The sequence below is a fragment of the Periplaneta americana genome, chromosome 4 (genome assembly GCF_040183065.1).
Source record: "Periplaneta americana isolate PAMFEO1 chromosome 4, P.americana_PAMFEO1_priV1, whole genome shotgun sequence".
NCBI lineage: Eukaryota > Metazoa > Arthropoda > Insecta > Blattodea > Blattidae > Periplaneta > Periplaneta americana.
The window spans coordinates 50,731,437-50,753,980 of record NC_091120.1 but is presented as its reverse complement, the minus strand read 5'-3'; the positions used below and the strand labels follow the sequence as shown (position 1 = coordinate 50,753,980).

General features: G+C 35.3%; 1 protein-coding gene across 1 annotated transcript in view; it reads left to right on the top strand.

Annotated features, from left to right (window-relative positions):
- Positions 1 to 22,544, top strand: part of Etf-QO (electron transfer flavoprotein-ubiquinone oxidoreductase) — a 173,509-nt gene that overhangs the window by 25,452 nt on the left and 125,513 nt on the right. The window contains exon 9 of the mRNA XM_069823302.1: positions 3,633 to 3,854. Within this exon, the coding sequence (XP_069679403.1) occupies positions 3,633 to 3,854 (222 nt within the window). The remainder of the gene's footprint in view (positions 1 to 3,632; positions 3,855 to 22,544) is intronic.

Here is a 22,544-nt window from a genome sequence, read left to right as displayed (position 1 = left end):
AAAGTGATACCCCAAAAAAAAAGAGATTGAGTATGACATGATAAGTTGGAATTGATATTGATGGTACCTTTAGCCTTATAAAAGTAATCAATATACTAATCAAAACAATATTACAATACAAAGCAAAGTTACCTAGGTGCTGTATATGTTTTAAGTGTAACTAATATTCCATAACAAAACTTTATCGTATTATGCTTTTAAGGTGATATTGGTTAGCAATTTCCTAACATCAGAATATTAAATTATTTTCTCGAAATCTCCTGAAGCTATATAACACATGGGCACATATCTTTTGCTTATGATGTAACAGTAGTTGCTTTGTTAATTCATTTACTTACAAACAATTTCCATGCGAATATTTTCAAAATTTTCAATACACTATCTTCAGTAATACGTATATACGGTATATTAGATTTACGAAAACATTCTGTAAGGCTACTAAATAAATGGGCCTATACCTGAAAATTTCACTTTTCTATACGAAAAGTTGAGAAAATATTTCTTTTGAATAAAAAAATCAAACTTGTGAAAAATGAGCACTAAAATTAAAACTTACATTCTTATAATGCACTTATACTTCCCAGACAAATCTAAAAATTAACATGGTTACAGTTTTAATAAGTTCTCTTCCCTTTATCTATTGAATCAGTGCTGGCCATCCCTGAATATAGCTCGACCAAGCAGCATATACTACCACTTTCGTCTGTCTCTTTCCTTTTCGCTGTAAAGCGCTCGGGCTCTCCTGAGCTCTAAAGCGCACGCTTGCTTCTATGGGCATCAATTGACATCACTGCTCTAGAGTGACAAGATTATATTTTCACATTTTTGTTTACTTAAAAAGAGGGACAGAAATAGAACATAAAAATGCTCCAATAAAATGTGTAAATAAGTAGGACCAGATCTATTTGAACAAGTTAGTAACCTTCTTCTACACTTATGAAATGATCACATTGCCTATTTCTACTTTACTTTACAGTAAATACTCACATTGCATTTCTCTTTTTTTTCCTGATCTTTATAAATCTCTCATTCTTGTTGGACTATATTGATATATATCAATGCTGTTGAAATATGACAGAGGAATAAATGATTCTTTATAAGATTTTCTATCGATATGGCCAAAAATCACGATCCTACTGGCAATAGTTTTAGAATAACATAGGGTTGAACATTTGAAAAAAAAAAAACATTTTTTTATATGGTGAAAACTTTGAACTTTCCACCAGTATGGTATTACACTTTATCGTTACATAAAACATGAGCTATTCGCTCTGAAAATCTGCAGGACTATTTCATTTTCACCCTGTAATGCTGACGGTCTTGATCACACCTGTAACCACCACTACCAATACCACCCACTGCCACTGTCATTACTATTACCAATGTCATTGCCACAACTACTATCACCATTACCATTGGTATTGCCTCAGGGTCGGAGCACATAGTCAGAACTATGGAAATACTGTAGGCATATATTCTCAAAATAATTGTAATCTTTGTTTTCTTCAAAGTTTGATATTTTCAAGTAGGCTATTGCTAGAATAATCAGTACTCTGACTAAATATCTGAAAATGTACTTGATGAATTTGTAGGTTTTATTAATGTTGATGAATAACCTACAGATAGTACCTGAATGGAAACTAGATTAATTATTCAATTCAATTCAATTTATTAAGACATTAAACATACAGGGTGTTATTCATAGACATTTCGCAGCACGCACTACGAGCGTACTAAGCTAGCCCCGGCTATCCACTGGTTACTAGTACAGAATTCAAATCATATCCTATCGCTAACACTGGTTTATGAATACGAAAAACGCTGATCATCCACCGGAAGCCTGCGCTAAAAATTTCTATGAATACAGCCCACAGTGATTGGCTTCGTCACAATACAGAAGGGGAAAAAAAACATACATTTGAAAATACACATATAATTGAAAACACAAAACATTTTGAAACTCTAAAAATTAATGAAAACACTTCACTCTTAATGTATTATTCGTAACTAAATGTAAATAACTTTATTTATTAAAAAACAATTTCGTATGAATTTATGTTAAGAAACTCATCTACAGAGTAGAAAGGATTAATTAAAAGCCAATTATGAAATCTAGTTTTGAAACTATTGGTTGGTAACTTATAATATTGACTGGGAAGCTTATTATATAATTTCATCCCCATGACAGAAAAATTTGTACTAGTTTTATGTAAACTACTAATTTGTTCAGTATTTCTAATTTCATGATCATGTATATTGGTTATTAATGAGTAATTGTCTATATTTTGTCGAGTGTAAAGGACTAGGTCGTATATATATAAATTTATGACTGTTACTATCTGTGATTGTTTGAAAAGTGGTCGACAATGTTCAAGATAGTTTGATTGACATAGAATTCGAATGGCCTCCTTTTGAAAAATCAAGACACTCCCAATTTTGCAACCATTTCCCCAGAAAATTAAAGCATACCGAATTATCGACTGGAAGAAAGAAAAGTAGGCACAGCTTAAATAATTTTGAGAAAGGCAAGTCACTAATTTCTTTAATAAATATATAACTCTTGACAACTTTGTACCAGTGGCGGCTTCTCAAGGGGGTTGCAGGTTTGTACACCCCCCAGTAATGTTCCTAATCTCTCGGCTTTGTTACTATTAAAAATATAATTTTATTTTACAATTTTCATTCATGACTATCTGCAGCTGGCGTCTTGTTTTGTACGTCTGCAGGAGCCTCTGAGCCTCTTGGTTTGCAGAGATGTTGAAAACCTATGGAAGGTAGTTTATAGAGATGTTCGGCTAGTGCGGGGACAGGGGGTTAGAGGCGTGGTCTACTGCTTTCCTCATTGAGAACGGTTTGTCGCACTCCCTGGCATGGACACCAACTTTAATGCAGAAGAAACTAAATTCACTGGGAAAGTATCTGTTTCAACTAGACATTTGTCCGAAGTAATAAGCATGAAAAAAATAAATGTATTCATTCGGCTTGTGCAACGAACAGTCGCATATTTCGCACATTACTTTGTCAGTCTACATGCACACAAACGGCACAATACATAAAGGAGCTTGCATTTTTCTTTAAAGTTCTAAGAGTTGTCATTCTGACAATAAGTGCTGCTATCTCCCGACAGCCTACGAAAGCTGCATTTGAATTTTATGAACGAAAACGTTGCACTTGGTACTTGGTAGCATTCTGATGACGATTCTGTGCTTAAATGTTCTTCATGAGGGTAAATCGCAATATAGAGAACGTAGAAACTCCGCCCACAATCCCTTCCACTTATGGATTTTCTGTATAAATAGGTATGCTTTTATTTAGTAATTTTACTTATTAATTGCATATAAATTAGCTTTATATGTATACGCCCTCAGGTATACACGGTTTTGAATTTTAAAGTAAAGTATGTTTAACTCCTCTTCGATATCCATTGTGCACCACCATATTTTCAAACCACCAGCAGCCACTGCTTTGTACATATATATTCGGTATGTTTTTCCCATGTTAAACTGGAGTCTATAAAAGTCCTAGAAATTTGGTATTATGGTTTTGTATGTTCTTTTTTATTACATGATTTAGGCTAAAAATTATGTTGATAGTCTTTTCTTGATTAAGCAAAAACATTTATTTATTTCCAGATCCAGATTATAAAAGACTGAAGCCTGCATCAGAATGCAAACCTATAGACTACCCTAAACCTGATGGAGTAATCAGCTTTGACTTGCTGAACTCTGTGGCTCTGACAGGAACTAACCATGAGGGAGACCAGCCCCCTCACCTCACTCTCAGGGATGACAGTACACCTGTGAAGAAGAATCTTGCCGTCTTCGATGGACCAGAGGGAAGGTTCTGCCCTGCTGGTGAGTAACAGGAAGAATTTTATTTCATCATCAAACTTGATATACTTTTATATCAACTATTAGCTTTAAAATAATTTTTTTAAACATATATGGATATTGTAACACAGATGTCCCGACTTAGAATAAACTGGCAGCATGAATGCATTTATGATGTGAGGTATCTTGAAGACAGAATTCGTTATTTATTGTTGTAATAGGGGAAGATGGCTAATGGTGGAGTTGCCACTTTTAAATATCCATTACATGCGAAGCAAAGTTACAGTTAACGTTCTGAACCAGCAGAGTGAGTACTACCTATTCAAGGATAGGGACTATTCAAATTTTCGATAATTTTTTATTCAGTATCTAATTACGCAACCTTACAATTGAAAGGGTTAGTGGAATAAGGGGGTATCCCACATTTTTGTAAAAAATGAACTACATATTATGAAAGCAGAGTCCATCTATTGTTAATTTAATGTGCGATTTGAGTGAGGAATAGCCCCATTTTAAAATAAATATGAACATATGAAAGGGCTTTGTGAGTTTTATCAAAATTCTGAATGGAATAAGGAGGCATCCCACAGTTCTTTGAAACCTTGGTTCTGATTGGCCAATTATTTACCTAACTGACCAATGGGAAAACAGCACAACAGCACAAAGAAGACACGAAATAGTGGACAAGAATATATTAGAATATTACACGCACAGACAAAGTAATGTCTGCTAAAGTGTTTACTAACATACAGGCAAAGGAAAGCCACCAAATATAGCAGGCACAGTTATGCAAGCAAAGCACCCCAATGGAGGGCACATCAAAGCTGCTTAGCGTCCAGACAGCTGTCATTATTAAAGTTCATACCTCCAATTCATCACAACTTTTATTTAAATTTTAAATCAGATAATGGATGTGAAGTAGAGAACAATGATCATAACTCATTATCTCCTGGCCTAGTTGCCTCATTAGTATTGCCTTGTTGGTATCACTTGTGAGGTTCAGACCTGTCTTCGGACAGTTGACTAAACAAACAAATAAACAAACCTTATTTGAGTGTCTTTTGATTAATGTCTTTCAAAGTTTGTTTGTTTGTTTCTTTGTTGTAAAATAAAATATATCGTAAGTGAAATTTTGCTGTAATAATAATCAACATATTATGCTCTACATTTGCAGAAAGTTAGTGCAATACCTACCTAACACATTACCTAAAAGACTTTGTGATTCATATTCTTCTCCTTAACTTACAGAAAATCTAACAAAATGCTAAATATCTCAAAAACATACTTTTGAGGGATATCCCCTTCTTCCACTAAGTGCTTCAATTTATATGGATGGTTACCTTTTTTATATTTGTCTTCCTGCTGTGGAGATCTATGTGCACTGTTTGATTGCAGGTTTTGACATGAGCTCATTACACATTCTGTTGTCGGCAGAATTTGAACTCCAAAAACTTAGTACTGTTTACAACGATTTTTGGAAAATAGGTCACTAATGTGTGAATTCTAATTTTTGTCCCATTGCATTCACACCTCTTATCATACTTCGTCTCTCTCTCTCTCTCTCTCTTCCTCAGTCTGTTTGAAACTCAAATAACTGGGCAGATTATCAATTCACTATTATGTCCTTAATGATGTTATTGTGCTGGATGACAAGATCAGCTTATCCTGCTGAGGCAGTGGTAACTAGGTTATGGTGGAGAAAATAAGTTAAAAAATCGTGCTTTCTTAACCACAAATTTCACTTTGATTCGCTCGGATTTGAACTGAGATCTCTAACATGGAAAAGAGAAGCGCTACACCTTTACCAGTTGTATTTCAGAAAATAACAATTGTATTTCAGATTAGTTAATTCAATTTCAGATAGTATCAATTGTATTTCGGAAAACATCAATTGTATTTCAAATTTGTCAATTTAATTTCAGGTAGTATCATTTGTATTTCAGATTTGTCAATTTAATTTCAGATAGTATCATTTGTATTTCAGATTTGTCAATTCAATTTCAGATAGTATTAATTGTATTTCAGAAAACATCAGTTGTATTTTAAATTTGTCAATTGTATTTCAGAAACTATCATTTGTATTTCAGAAGTTACGGTTGGCATCTTATTCTCCAATCTTAAATCCAATCGAGATCATTTGGTGTAAAGTGAAGACGTATGTAAAAACCCATCTTGGAATTCCTGACATAGCTCCTGCTGTTGTAGGCTAATTTACCTACTGTAGAGAGTAAAATTGATGAAGCAACACACATAATATTGTTGGTGGTGATTGTGCTCGTGCAGTACAACACAGTACAATTCATCAAGCTGCAGCTTTAGCTATGGTGAATATGCCTGTCAGACACTAAAATGCAATGAAATTGAGGATTTTTTAAATCCATTTTCCATTTTTTTAAATATATGTTAAAATCTCAAGTAGGCCTACATTTGTTATTTTGTGAAATAAAAGTGACTATGTAATCTTAAATGCATTGCTTATTTTCTGAAATACAATTGATACTATCTGAAATACAATTGACAAACCTGAAATACAATTGATACTGTCTGAAATTGAATTGACAAATCTGTAATACAATTGATAATTTCTGAAATTAAATTGATTAATCTGAAATATAGTTGATAATTTCTGAAATACAATTGATATTTTCTGAAATACAACTGGAAAAGGTATAGTCATTCAGTTAACAGTGAATTTAGTATTACACTATGGTATGGATTGCAGGTGGAGAATAGACACTTCCATTTAGATCACTGATATATTCCTGCTCTAACGAAGAATATGATGTTTGTTATAGGACCTGTGCTAAACATTAAAACAGATACAGTAAAACTCCTTTTTAAAGTATCTATAGGAGCATATTTTTTCCTTAAAGACTGTTTTTTCTTAAAAGGGGATTTTCACTTAATACAGTAAAACCTGTCTACACCAGAAGTGCTTGGGACCAGAAATAATTTCTGTTTTAAGGAGATTTCCATTTTATGTAAGGTTCACTGATTTTTTATTTCTCTGTGCTGCTATTTCAGAACAAGCATTGAAAATTTAAATCATAAGAACATGTAATGAAAAATAAACATGTAATTATAGTTTAAAACACATTATAGTATGAAAACAGCTATTTATTGAAAACTCAAAGGTATTGCAGTGCTATAAAAGTGTACAATATTTTTTCGAAATGTTCTCCAATGCTTTCATAACTTTTCCGATACTTTCTCAGTTACACTTTTTGTTGGTAAGATTCATAATAGTACTTCTAACTTATTTGCAGTTAATGCAAATTCCTCCAATTGTAGAATAGATTGCTTCTGAATTTCACTTGCTTCTATGAGCTTAATTTTTTCATCTGGGATAAGACAGTAAGAATTTTATGTTTCTCCCTGCTATTGTCATTAACAAACTGGAGAATAAAAGCCTCAGCATCACCACACTAACGGACTTGGTTGTAGATGGATAGGTTTGCAACTCAAGGTTAACAATATGGTACTGACACCACACAACAAGCATTGCATCACACTCAGTAGTCAATTCAGAGAGCTAGTGAGTGGTACAGTTTCTTGCCTATCACTTCTATAGAATTTTGTTTTAATTTTATTGCATTAAACTGTTTTTTTTGTTTTGTATATATTTCGTCCCGACACCGATATTAATATGAACTTAGTTGATATAAACTTTGTACTTCTTCATAAACATTGTCTCTTTCTCGACCGAATTTTCTTAAGATGCAGAAAGGTTTGATTTGAATTGCAAGGTAGTCGATGCACCAACATTTCTCCTCCAACATAATAACATATCCATTATGAAGTAATATTTGTATTAATAAATCACTTCAAGTGTTTGAGTTTGTCATTTCTCTCATCTTGAAGAAAAATGGTTTGAATACCGGTACGAAAGTTACAAATGTACTGAAAGATCGTGGGTTAAATCTTACATAGAGATGTAGGGTTTGGATTTTTCGTGTTGGTCATAACTTCCAGATTGGCTCTGGTGTTCACATCTTCTATAAAATTGGGTACTGTGTCTTTTTCGAAAGTATATATTATTTTCTTCTAGTACTGAGGTCCAGAAATCATGGAAGCTGTACTTTCCTGTTTTCTACAAGCCCCAATTACATTATTTTTAATGTTTTGCGGCATAGGAGCTATGAAAGTTATTGTTATGAAGAAATATATGATAGACTTCAGCTGGTCATTGGTCATTTAGACTAGAGTCGTGCAAAACCGGTTATGGAAGATAGAAGAGACATATTGCTACTGAATGCCTGGTGCTATAGACAGTATGCGAAGCTCTTGCGTCTCGCGGAATGGTCCAAAGTTTGGTTTAATGAATATCCGAGTCTCACTCGGGTGGATGGCTCTGGGCATGAACGACAGATAATATTGAGCCATCCAGGAGTTTCAAGAATCGTTGCAAGCACGCGATTATCATCATGTACTTTCAATTGATATTTCCTCCTCTCTTCCCATTGATTGATTGATTGATTGATTGATTGATTGATTCATTCATTCATTCATCCAGATAATGCAACAGCACGTGTCTTGAAGCTACAATCATTAGACTTGAGAGTGCTTTTATTTTTGTTAATAACTTTTTATCTCCTTAAAAATGATTTATTAGTGAAATAATAATACATCCACTTAGAATAATTAAAAGACATAGGCTATATTAACAACTACTCTTTCAGAGGTAGCCTATGTATTTTGAGTTTAAAGTATGAACACTACAATAGTAAGTGTGTACATATTTGCTCTTCTATTTTGTTAGTAATTGTAATTTATTTTATTCTTGTATTTGTTTACATGTCAGATTTCATCTATGCATTACGCTTATTTTCTTTGTTGTTACCGGTGTCCATTAGTTATGAAGATAAACGTACGAAAGTGTCCAGTCAATTATAATCCTATTTCAAGCTAACTTACTTACTTATGGCTTTTAAGGAATCCGCGGGTTCATTGCCACCATTACATAAGCCCGCCATCTGCCCCTATGCTGTGCAAGATTAATCCAGTCTCTATCATCATGTCCCACCTCCCCTCAAATCCATTTTAATATTATTCTCCAATCTATGTCTCGGCCTCCCCAAAGGTCTTTTCCCCTCCGGCCTCCCAATTAACACTCTATATGCATTTCTGGATTCGCCCATATGTGCTACATGCCCTACCCATCTCAAACGTCTGGATTTAATGTTCCTAATTATGTCAGGTGAAGAATTCAATGCGCGCAGTTCTGTGTTGTGTAACTTTCTCCATTCTCCTTTAGCTTCATCCCCCTTAGCCTCAAATATTTTCCTAAGAATTTCAAGCTAACATTTTTTTTTTAATTAGGAAAAGAAAATTTCCTTCAATTGGTACTCCATTTGTGTAGTTACAAAATGTCACCAGAGTTCCTGCATGATGAAATGCGCTTGGTATTCTGTCCTATATATCTGTGGTTCTGTCTAGCCAAGTGCAAGCGCTTCAAGGCCGGATTGATTTAGACATCATTAAGACACATAGGCTCTGTGCTTTCATAACCTCGGCACTGGATTGAGTTGGTAAAATTGGTAGCTCCAACTGCCTTTTACATCCAGGAAATGCCTGGTAATCAATCTGACAGGAAGCTGAGTGAACCCCAGTGTCATTCTGGAATTTTTTCAACGAGAAAAATTCCGTCACCACCCGGATTTGAATCTGGGATTGTCTAGTCCATAGCCAGATTGAAGAAAGCTGAGTTTGCAGTGAAGGGGTTGCTCTTGGGTAGAAAACTATGAATGAATGTATCATTTTTTTTATTGAATAGAAATTTTGTGTGCATCGAAGATAATTCATGCGCACACCATGTAAAAGTAATGGCGAAAAATAGTAGCTCTAAAGAGAGAACTCTAGTGGCCGTTTAGCAAAAATGTTACGGCTTTGAGCATCCAGTAGCCAATGATTTTACCTCATGAGATAAAATTGTGCACCTTTAACGTAACGTACTGTTGCTCACTAAGCTTTCGTTAAATGCCCCATCGACTATTTCCTAGCAACGATCGTATATTGTCTGAATCAGTCAGCTGTGGATTCTTTTATGAGAACGGATATGAGGCAGAGACAAGGAATACTGTACGTGTTCCTGTGGCGTATAACTCAAATCGCTTGCCTGATTACTCACTTTCATTTGTCTGTCGGATGTCTCTCACCCCTGCGCAGATGTTTTGTGTTCTGGTTTGCTGCGATCGATTCTCTAGTGTATGTGATTCATACATAACAGACCCCCCTCCGTCCTGCAGGACAAAGGATGTGCGTAATGAGCGACAAGCGGGGTCATGAAGCTGTGGATAATTCGAACCGATCTGTGATTAGATTACACGAAGCCCCTTCTACCTCAGCATCATACATATGTACATGATGATGCGTCATAATTCATGTTTTTCGTTTCTAAATCTTTCCCTTTTTGTTATCAGTAAAAATTCTGTAGTACAATGCTTCGTTACATCACGGTAACTGGGCTTGGTCCCAGCTGATTGACTTTTCCGCAGCGCTCATGTGCTCTCTTAGTGTATATGATTACAGAGGCCTTTGTAATCTCTGTTCATCACTGTCGATTGCGACGCAGTAATTGTCAGGTGTCATTTGTTCCATCGACGTCATCAGCGTAATTGTCGTCGTCATGAATTTCGACGCTGAGTTTATTCCTGTTGTTGTACCCATGTGACTCACACCTATTATGCATCTGCATTTCGGAAGTCGTGTCTTACATAATTAAAGCCTTTCCACAGAGCTCTTTAGCATCGATTGTAATACGTACACAACAGTTGGCAGTTGCAGGTGTAATGAAGTTTGAAATTTTATTTTTCATTTGAGTGTAATTGGATAGTCGTGACATTTTTACTAGACCTATAATAATAATAATAATAATAATAATAATAATAATAATAATAATAATAATAATAATAATAATAATAATAATGTAAATATAATAATAGTAGTAGACTAATAATAATAATAATAATAATAATAATAATAATAATAATAATAATAATAATTATTATTATTATTATTATTATTGGGCGGCCGGGTAGCTCAGTTGGTAGAGCAGATGGCTACGGACTGAAAGGTCCGGGGCTCGATCCCAGGTGGTGACAGGATTTTTTCTCGTTGCCAAACTTTCAGAACGGCCCCGAGGTTCACTCAGCCTCCTATAAAATTGAGTACCGGGTCTTTCCCGGGGGTAAAAGGCGGTCAGAGCGTGGTGCCGACCACACCATCTCATTCTAGTGCCGAGGTCATGGAAAACATGGGGCTCTACCTCCCCCCCCCCCAAGTGCCTTCATGGCATGTTACGGGGATACCTTTACCTTTTACCTTTATTATTATTATTATTATTATTATTATTATTATTATTATTATTATTATTATTATTATTATGTTAGGAGAAAATCCACAAACGATTAGGGAAAATACAGGAATTTTACTTGAAGCAAGTAAAGAAATAGGTTGGGAAGTAAATCCCGAAAAGACAAAGTATTTGATTATGTCTCGCGACGAGAATATTGTACGAAATGGAAATATAAAAATTGGAAATTTATCCGTTGAAGAGGTGGAAAAATTCAAATACCTGGGGGCAACAGTAACAAATATAAATGATACTCGGGAGGAAATTAAACACAGAATAAATATGGGAAATGCCTGCTATTATTCGGTTGAGAAACTTTTGTCATTCAGTCTGCTGTCAAAAAATGTGAAAGTTAGAATTTATAAAACAGTCATATTACCGATTGTTCTTTATGGTTGTGAAACTTGGACTCTCACTTTGAGAGAGGAACATAGGTTAAAGGTGTTTGAGAATAAGGTGCTTAGGAAAATATTTAGGGCTAAGAGGGATGAAGTTACAGGAGACTGGAGAAAGTTACACAACACAGAACTGCACGCATTGTATTCTTCACCTGACATAATTAGGAACATGAAATCCAGACGTTTGAGATGGACAGGGCATGTAGCACGTATGGGCGAATTCAGAAATGCATATAGAGTGTTAGTTGTGAGGCCGGAGGAAAAAAGACCTTTGGGGAGACCGAGACGTAGATGGGAAGATAATATTAAAATGGATTTGAGGGAGGTGGGATATGATGATAGAGAGTGGATTAATCTTGCTAAGGATAGGGACCAATGGCGGGCTTATGTGAGGGCGGCAATGAACCTCTGGGTTCCTTAAAAGCAAGTAATTAAGTATTATTATTATTATTATTATTATTATTATTATTATTATTATTATTATTATTGCTTACAAATGGCTTTTAGAGAACCCGGAGGTTCATTGCCGCCCTCACATAAGCCCGCCATCGATCCCTACCCTGAGCAAGATAAATCCAGTCCCTACCATCATATCCCACCTCACTCTAATCCGTTTTAATTTTACCCTCTCATCTACATCTCGGCCTCGGCAAAGGTCTTTTTCCCTCAGGTCTTCCAACTAACACTCTATACGCATTTCTGGATTCACCCATACGTGCTACATGCCCTGCTCGTCTCACACTTCTGGATTTAATGTTCCTAAATTATGTTAGGTGAAGAGTACAATGCATGCAGTTCTGCGTTGTGTAACCTTATCCATTCTCCTGTAACTTCATCCCTCTTAGCACCAAAAATTTTCCTAAGCATCTGATTCTCGAACACCCTTCACCTCTGTTTCTCTCTCAAAGTGAGAGTCCAAGTTTCATAACCATAGAACAACTGGTAATATAACTTTTATAAACTCTAACTTTCAGTTTTTTAGAAAGCATGCTAGATGACAAAATCTTTTCAACCGAATAATAGTAGGCATTTCCCAGATTTATTCTGTGTTTAATTTCCTCTCGAGTGTCATTTATATTTGTTACTGTTGCTCCAAGATATTTTAATTTTTCTATATCTTCAAAGAATAAATTTCCCATTTTTATATTTCCATTTCGTACTTCGTTGCGGTCGCGAGACATTTTTTAGTCTTCGTAATTCACTTCCAAAATTACCTCATTACTTGCTTCAGTAAAATGTTGGTGTTTTCCCTAATAGTTCCTGAACAATAATAATAATAATAATAATAATAATAATAATAATAATAATAATATACGGGATCGAGGGGCCATAGGTAGTTAAGCTACTCTTTCAGATACCCATTCCTAAAAGTAGATCTTTTAACGCTAGACATGCGTGTTAAAATTAATTATTATATGGTAGATTGTGAAAAGTCCTTTTTTGGCGTACCTACAAGGAAACTATTGCTTTCAATAGGACATTATTGGTTAGAAAGGTTTTTGCTGTACGCGTACGGCAAAAACATTGTTACGATTCACTTTTTCGTACGAATACCGCAAAGTTGTCACAACAGTGTAAACAGCTATGACGAAACATTAATTCGCATAGAATTTCCATGTAGTTGTGCCGAAAAATATTTTACGTACAGCGCATGCATTTTGTCAGGACACTCGCGATGCGCAGTAGGGAAACAACGATTCTGTGGAGGGGGTAGGAGTAGAAGGAAAGGTCTGACGTGTGTCTGCCGAGTTCAAGGCAAAGGCTAACCGATTCTCCTATAATTCGTAAATAGACTCATCCGATCTCGTGCGCAGCTGTGTAGGAAGAGTGGGGGAGTGTCTTGACAAAGTGGATGAGCTGTAACAAGTGTCTTTCGCGCACTTGTTTCGAAATTGCGAACTCGGCAAACGCCTCGTCCGTAAACGTCTCACTCACATGCAAAAGTTTCAATTTCAGTCCTAGTTCCGTAAATAACTGTAAACGCAGACTTGCGACTGTTTGCGCCGATTATCAATTGTTTCCCACCATACGACAGCATATAGGAACATCTACAACTGAAATACAGAAGAGAGGTTAGAAAAATGTCGTTTTCCTTGCCCGGGAATCTCGCACTCGTACCCGTCTACTCTTTTTTGTTTTGTTTTTTTTTTTTTGCTCAATTTTCGGCGGTTCATTTGCATACTTTCTCTCACGCCACCAGGGCCGGATTCAGGTACACTAGGCAGTGATAAAATTTGCCACAATTCAGAAAACAAATTGTTGGAATCAAAATACATGCATCTTGCTTGTGAATTATAAAGGTTTCCTTCGCACTTTCTTCACAGAGAAAACTTTGATGATGTCATCAAAGTCAATCTGAAAAAGCACATCAGACTTGATACAAAGATACGTATTCAAACTTACTCATTGTAGAAACAAAATTGATTTGTGAAAGGCAGGCTGTGGTTTATTTTTAAGCATTGGTTTTGTTGTTGGAACAATATTACGAGTATTATTTTCTTACTTCGATAGGAAGTATAAAATAAACTGAAAAATAAACTCCAACTCTTTGCGAAATAAACCTTTCATATCGAATTATATAGTGCATATGCTGGAAAGTGATTAAATAGTATTATTGACGATATTATATTGGAAATGTAACAGAGCTCTGGTTGCTATTCATAGCGATAAATAATAAACACACATCCAATTTGATTTTGAACAACGCATTCTTGTTTATACAAGCAATTAAATTTAAGCAGTTTCATAGTATAATAACGTGATACCGGCATTAAAATATAACTATGCATTTGCACACTTTCCTTTTACTCTCGCCACGACCGCGACAGTGCGATAACAAACCAATATCCGACTTCCACAAGGTGTTCAAGAACAAACTTCAGAAAAGATTTACCAACAAGGTGTTTTAAAAACAAATTTCACTGTAAAATGAAAATAAAATGGGGAAGGAAAAAGGAAGAGAAAGAGAGAGAGAAAATTCCGCCCCCCCCTGGAAATTGCCGCCCTGGGAAACTGCCTAGGTTGCCTAGGCCTAAATCCGGCAGAGCACACTATGCTCTTTGTTGTGTTCTCTACAATGTAATTTCACTCACTGGTTGCGGCTGTATAACGTCACACCATTACATACTGTAGTAGTGCACTGTCGGCTTCATCCCCACTCACACTAATTTATGCATTAATTTGTGTAAATTGGTGGAAAACCGCAAACTTCAGCTTTATTTACACGATAACATAGCTACGTACACAATCCCGTAGCAACAGCACGCAAAACCATCTTAAGGGGGGAGGATAGTTAAATGTAAAACTTTTTCCCTTGTCAACATTAACAATATTTTGTGAATAATTGATGTGCCTTAAATGCTACATTTACAAATTTATCAGAAATATTGTGTGTTTGTTTATGGACCCCCCCCCCCCCATATGACACATTTTTTTCTCGTGTACAGAGAAGGGATCCGAAGACTTACACTGCAGCCTGAGGCTTATTTGCTTACCACTTCTAGTTTGTATGTAATGTATGCATGCATGTATGTATGTATTTATTTATTAACACTACAATTGGGTATACACCCGGTGGCAGTGATATATAATATACAATAATACCATTACAATTATACAGTAATTACAGCAATAAAAAAATAAAATAAACGTAAATTTATTTCTAACTATAAATAAATAGATGCAATAAACCTAGGACTATAAATAAAAACTATGCTATAATAACGCCTACAATAAGCAAAAGTAAACCTAACCTATTTCACCCAACTATTACCATTTTAAGTAATTACATATCGCCTTAATTAATTACATATCAACTTAATTACATATCATCTTAATTACATATCACCTTAATTTATTTACATATCAACTTAATTTCATATCATCTTAATTAATTACATATAATCATAATTAATTTCATATCATCTTAATTAATTACATATCAACTTAATTAATTACATGACACAACTTAGTTAATTACACTGCATCTACAAATTATATTTTCAGTCTAATCTTCTCAACCTTTCCTTAAATGTATTGATTTTGAGAGGACCACCCTGAAAGATTGCCGCAGGTAAGCTGTTCCAATATGTGAATGATTGGGTAGCCGAACGGCCACACTTTTGTAAAAATGCATCACGCCGCACCGTGAACTTAACCCTGGCTGTGGTATGGTATGTTATGGATGATGATGATGATGATGATGATGATGATGTGTAAATTAATGATGGCGAAATGAATCCGAGGTCCAACGCCGAAAGTTACCCAGCAATTCTGCTTCAATTGGTTGAGGGAAACCCTGAAAAAAACTCCAACCAGGATTTGAACCCGGGCCCGCTCGTTTCACGGTCAGACGTGCTCGTTACTCCACAGCGGTGGACCGCCTGACAATACCTGTCATAATTTTTATGGTGGACAAAAATTTCTGTCTTCAAATATGTGTGTATATATATATATATATATATATATATATATATATATATATATATTCAAATTTAAATGAAAAAAAATCATAACTACATATATCAAAATTCTATCCAGTAAATCTTTTTCATGACCTCTTCGGAATATCCTGTAAAAATTGAAGACATTATTACAAAAACAGCCCTACTCATTTTAATGAAATTGAGTTAAGGACACATTTGCTACTATTTAAAATGTTTATAGACTCCAAAAACGATCCATGTCAGGTGCAATAGCCACAAGGATAAACACCAGTTGTACGGAAACAGCTGACATGTGTTGCTCTATTTATTTTTATTGTTCTCCTGAAAAATAGCAATTTTGACAAGGGTTGTTTTTGTAATAATGCCTTCAATTTCATGCATATATCCCTAATAATGTCTGAGATATTAATCTTTTAGTTTACACATGCACGAGAAAAATGTACACGTAGAAAAAAGTTCTCTAAGTTTTACATGCAAATTAGCACTCCAGCGCTGACCATTTAAAAATGGCGTCTCTAGATGATAAAAGTAATTTACGGTTTAATAGTAATGAATATAACTTTCTTCGGACATCAAAGAATGATTTATGTATATTTTTTGTAATTTTATTTTTTTTGGCATTTTTTCACTATCCTTCATAGAATTTTGATTCACAGCTTTCGACTCGTAGGCCTACCCTGCGTAAGGAAGTTTCACTTAAATAATTATTGTATTATAATATTTGCGTTATGTCTATTGCATTTTAATTCTATTAATTTAATATAGGCTATATGTTCATGTCCATGGTAGGCCTACATATTTTTAGGAAGTTTTGTGCATATTTTCATGTATATTTCAATCTTGTTTTTGCGTACTTGTTCGGGCTCTTTTATATCGTTCTGTTTACATGAAGTTTTATGAAAGCAAATATTTACACAAAATAAATCAATACTTCCCAGGGTTTGAAGATCAGTTTACATGTTAATACCTCTTCAAGTTTTGAATGGAAAAGCGCTTTAAATTGTTTACGTTAAGTTTTGTTATTCTAACTTGGCGGAAGCGAAATCCCGTTTCCACAAATATTTTTCGTAATTATCTCAAAACAATAGCATGAATGAATGTTAGAGTCAAATAGAGAGATCAACTGAGTGTTTTGCATAATCATGTACTTGAAATAAGTGGTTACTGGAGCTCATCATTATCATTTTAGGGCTTGAGGGAGACAACTGCGGATCATGTACTGCTGTAATGTAACGATTTATTTCTAGTATATGTATGTGCGTGTGTGTGTAGGGGAGATTCTAGGGTGGGGAAGATAATGTAGACCACCGATGACCAGCAGATGGCACGATATTCCAGTAAATTTGTTACTTGTGTGATGAACAGAATATACAACGTTAACTAAAATTAGTTAATGGTACATAATAAAAAAATATATCAGTATGAATTCGGAGGTAAATTTTATAAGAGTGTAAAATATATTTGCTTACAATTTTACAACATATACCTACGTACGTTATTTGTATTTACGATTTGAAACATAAACGCTATATAACCTTATTTTATTTATTGTAATAATAATAATAATAATAATAATAATAATAATAATAATAATAATAATAATAATAATTACTCACTTATGGCTTTTAAGGAACCCGCAGGTTCATTGCCGCCCTCACATAAACCCGCCATTGGTCCCATCCTGTGCGAGATTAATCCAGTCTCTATCATCATATCCCACCTCCCTCAAATCCATTTTAATATCCTCCCATCTACGTCTCGGCTTCCCCAAAGGTCTTTTTCCCCTCTGGCCTCCCAACTAACACTCTATATGCATTTCTGGATTCACCCATACGTGCTACATACCCTGCCCATCTCAAACATCTGGATTTAATGTTCCTAATTTTGTCAGGTGAAGAATACAATGCATGGAGTTCTGCGTTGTGTAACTTTCTCCATTCTCCTTTAATTTCATTCCTCTTAGCCCCAAATATTTTCCTAAGCACCTTATTCTCAAACACCCTTAATCTCTGTTCCTCTCTCAAAGTAAGAGTGCAAGTTTCGCAACCGTACAGAACAACCGGTAATATAACTCTTTTATAAATTCTAACTTTCAGATTTTTTGACAGTAGACTAATGACAAAAACTTCTCAACCGAATAATAACAGGCATTTCCCATATTTATTCTGCGTTTAATTTCCTCCCGAGTTCATTCATATTTGTTACTGTTTCTCCAAGATATTTGAATTTTTCCACATCTTCGAAGGATAAATCTCCAGTTTTTATATTTTCATTTCGTACAATATTCTGGTCACGAGACATAATCATATACTTTGTATTTTCGGGGTTCACTTCCAAACCTATCGCTTTACTTGCTTCAAGTAAAATTTACGTGTTTTCCCTAATCGTTCATAGATTTTCTCCTAACATATTCACGTCATCCGCATAGACAAGAAATTGATGTAACCCTTTCAATTCCAAACTCTCTCTGTTATCCTGAACTTTCCTAATCTAATTGTATGAATTCGTAACAAGCTGTTTTTTTACGGTGATGGGTTGTTAGCCCTTCGCCCAACCCCGAAGCTGGAGGACCACCCCTTATCGGCTGTCCACGACTCTTATTCAATAAATTCGCAGCTACCCTCCATATCTGGAGGCCGTCTCCTCTATCCGCAACCTGAGGACGCGCCATGCCGTGGTAATAATAATAATAATAATAATAATAATAATAATAATAATAATAATAATAATAATAATAATGTCCGTGGCGTTACAGCCAGACCGATCAGCCGGCTTCTGGCCTCACGCCACATGCCGAAGCAGAGGTAAACGATCATCCAACCAGGATGTGGTTAGTACGATGATCTCCCAGCCGTTATAGTTGGGTTTCGTAACCGGATTTCGCTACATATCTTTGCATCACGATGTTGGTTGGGCACCAGTCCTCCGTGAGGATTCAACCCGACTTTTGTCTTAACGTCTTGCGAAAACCACTGGGGAAATCACAGGCAGGATGAGTGGTCTCAAATTGGAGACCGAGGTAATTTGCAATTATTATTATATTAAAATTGTCCCTACAAGTTACGACAGTATTTTGGCAGCTTTTATGTATTATTAATTATTACGTTCGTTTTTATCTATATAAAAATAGGTGATATCACTACCATAGTTGTGGATTCCTCTTATTAAAACGGTCAAGGCTATATTCACTCACATGAGAAATATGAGTTTTCATCTTGAATGACAACTGTATTGAAACCTACCTGGAAATATGACTAAAGTAGAATTCATATGACGAAAAATTATTATTTTCTTGTAATATTAATATTGGTGTCCCTCAGGGTACAGTTCTTGGTCCTATTATGTTTTTTTATATATATTTATAATTTATTAGCAATTGATTTAAAAAACCACAAAGGTGTATTGTATTCCTAAGCAGATGATATGGTATTATTATTTGGGGGAAAATCTTAGCACTGCACTTATTTAACGCAAATAATAGTTTAATGTATAAATATAATAAAATGAAATAACCAGTGAATCTAACTAAAATAATAGCAGCTGTGGTTATGAAAATGACGACGTTGTAAGTTATTGCTTATTTTCATGCATATTTTCTGCTTTTCATATATTAGGAAATGTAGTAAATTGTGTCTTATTATGTACACACAAAATGACTCTGAAAATGACGTAACAACAGCCAAGTCATAAACGTTTTAACGAAAAGCGGAAGCATTATATGAAGGCAATGAAATATGTGCAGGGATATGTCACCAAGTTGTAAGTAATACCGTATGAATTTTTCATCCTCTGGTATTTCTGGCTCGCGGGTACATTTTGTTCGCCAGAAATACAGTTCTGACGACAGTTATAATGTTTAGGAAACACGACGTGGATTGGAAAGGGCTTCCTGGCATGCTACCAGAATGCCTCTTTTTTCCCTCCTTCATGTTAAATTTAAGAACATTACAAAGAGACAAATCACATCTTCATAATTAGGTGTGATAAAGAAGGTATTGCTGTGTTTTTTCATTCCTATTAATGTTTTATTCTGTACTTAAAAGCACAGTGAGTTATATTTCTACTTACTAAACTAAACTACCTTTAAGGTGCTCTTGGCCGATTCCGTCTTCACTTTCGTGAGAATCATGAACCAGCATTGGGCATTCGCAAATGGCGAGACTTACTTGTTATGCGCAAAGGTTCTTCCCACTATAACACAAGCGAAGGAATATGACGACGATTCTTTGTTGAAGAGAAGTAAATCTCTGCTTCTCTGCCTCTTTTGGGTTATAGTTTTGTTCTTACGATAGATTTTAATTTTTGTTGGAGAGAGTATAGTCAGGGTATTATTACGCATGTACAGTCTTAGAAAAAAGCTTTGTCACACAGATGCTTTTTCCCAGAAAGAGGCAGTGCGCATGATCAGAGGACGAGCGACGGGGTTCACAAGAGAAGGACTAGTTGAGGTACAGTAGAACCCCGATTATCTGTCACCCTATTAACCGATTAGCGGATTATCCGACACTTTCTCTCGCTTTTATTTTTTACTACAGAAATAATAATAATATATTCTCTCCGGCACCGGAATTTTTCTCCGCTCCACCAATCCTTCATCATATGATAACGCAGAATTCCTGCACGGAAATATCGTATGTACTTCGGTACATCACAATAATATGATATGCGTATATAATCACTTAGTGATTTAAGACGGCGCTCATTCCGTCGGATCCCGGCCACCTAGTCACTCGTAATGACTGTGACACAGTGCATGAGGGTTGGTCACTAAAGGGAAACTAAGAGGTTGAGCTTAAACTGAGAGGATTCAATCCGGCATCGGAATTGGAATCCGGTGTTGCTTAGTGGATAGAGCGTCAGCACGTAGAGTTGAAAACCCGGGTTCGAACCCCGGTGCCAGAGAGATTTTTTCTCCGCTCCACCGATGCTTCATCATATAACGCAGAATTCCTGCACGGAAATATCATGTGTACTTCGGTACATCGCAATAATTATATTAGCACGTTATTTTTCCTAGAGAGGGTTATTACAAGACTTTATTTACCTTAGACAGTATGGTCTACTGTTCGAGTTGTCGTATTGTATAACTTATATATAAAATGTCTTCCACGGCTATCAAAAGAAATCGAATTGTGCTAAGTATAAAAAGTGAAAATACAGTAACTTACAAGTTAGTGATTTGGGGAATGAGAAACTGTGGCTCATCTCCGAATACGAGAGAAGTCACAACTATGTGCAATTTATTAAAAATCAGGGATAAAGTGTATATATAAAATATTAAATCTACAACATAAGACCTCCACTACTATTATCTTTCCACAGACGGCCATTTACAAGGAGTTTCCTTGGTTAAAACCCCGTTGTTAACTACCAGACTTAAATCAGTGAACTTCTGATTCACTATAAGATCATAGAGAAAATTATGAAAATGTGAGCATTATTCACTAAATTTACGAACATTTTTATGGTACGGATTATCCGATTTTTTCGATTAAGCGTTCAGCCCACCCCCTTCAGTACAACGGATAATAGAAGTTATACTGTAATAAAATTAGTTTTTTCATTGTATGTCTGATCATATGCACTGTCTCCTTTCTGGGACTTACAAGTATCTGTGCGACAAAACTTTTTCCTACATACCCTACATATATACATATACATATACATACACTCTGCGGCAAAGGGACTAGCCGTAACGGAAAAAGGTCGCTGCTGTAGGTTTGTCATCAGTTTGTGGTTAAATTATTACATTCCTACGGACTTTCATGCATAATGCGCTAGTCACACTAGCTCACGACTTCCGTTCTTCTGCATTGACACGGTAATCTCCGGGTTTTAGAAGTGATCGCATGACTTTCGTGTTAATGTTATGTTTTCGTCTCATTGCTATTATTATTATTATTATTATTATTATTATTATTATTATTATTATTATTATTATTATTATTATTATTATTTATGGCCTCACATAAGCCCGCCATCGGCCCCTATCCTGAGCAAGATTAATCCAGTCTCTGCTATCACATCTCACCTCCCTCAAATCCATTCTAATATTATCCTCCTATCTACGTCAAAGGTCTTATTCCCTCCAACCTCCCAACTAACACTATATGCATAATTCTGGATTCGCCCGTAAGTGCTACATAATAATAATAATAATAATAATAATAATAATAATAATAATAATAATAATAGCACCGGCGTGGCTCAGTCGGTTAAGGCGCTTGCCTGCCGGTCTGAAGTTGCGTTCGGGCGCGGGTTCGATCCCCGCTTGGGCTGATTACTAGTTGGGTTTTTTCCGAGGTTTTCCCCAACCGTAAGGTGAATGCCAGGTAATCAATGGCGGATCCTCGGCCTCATCTCGCCAAATATCATCTCGCTATCACCAATCTCATCGACGCTAAATAATCTAGTAGTTGATACAGCGTCGTTAAATAACCAATAATAATAATAATAATAATAATAATAATAATAATAATAATAATAATAATATATTTTGAACTTACACATGGTCTTTTTT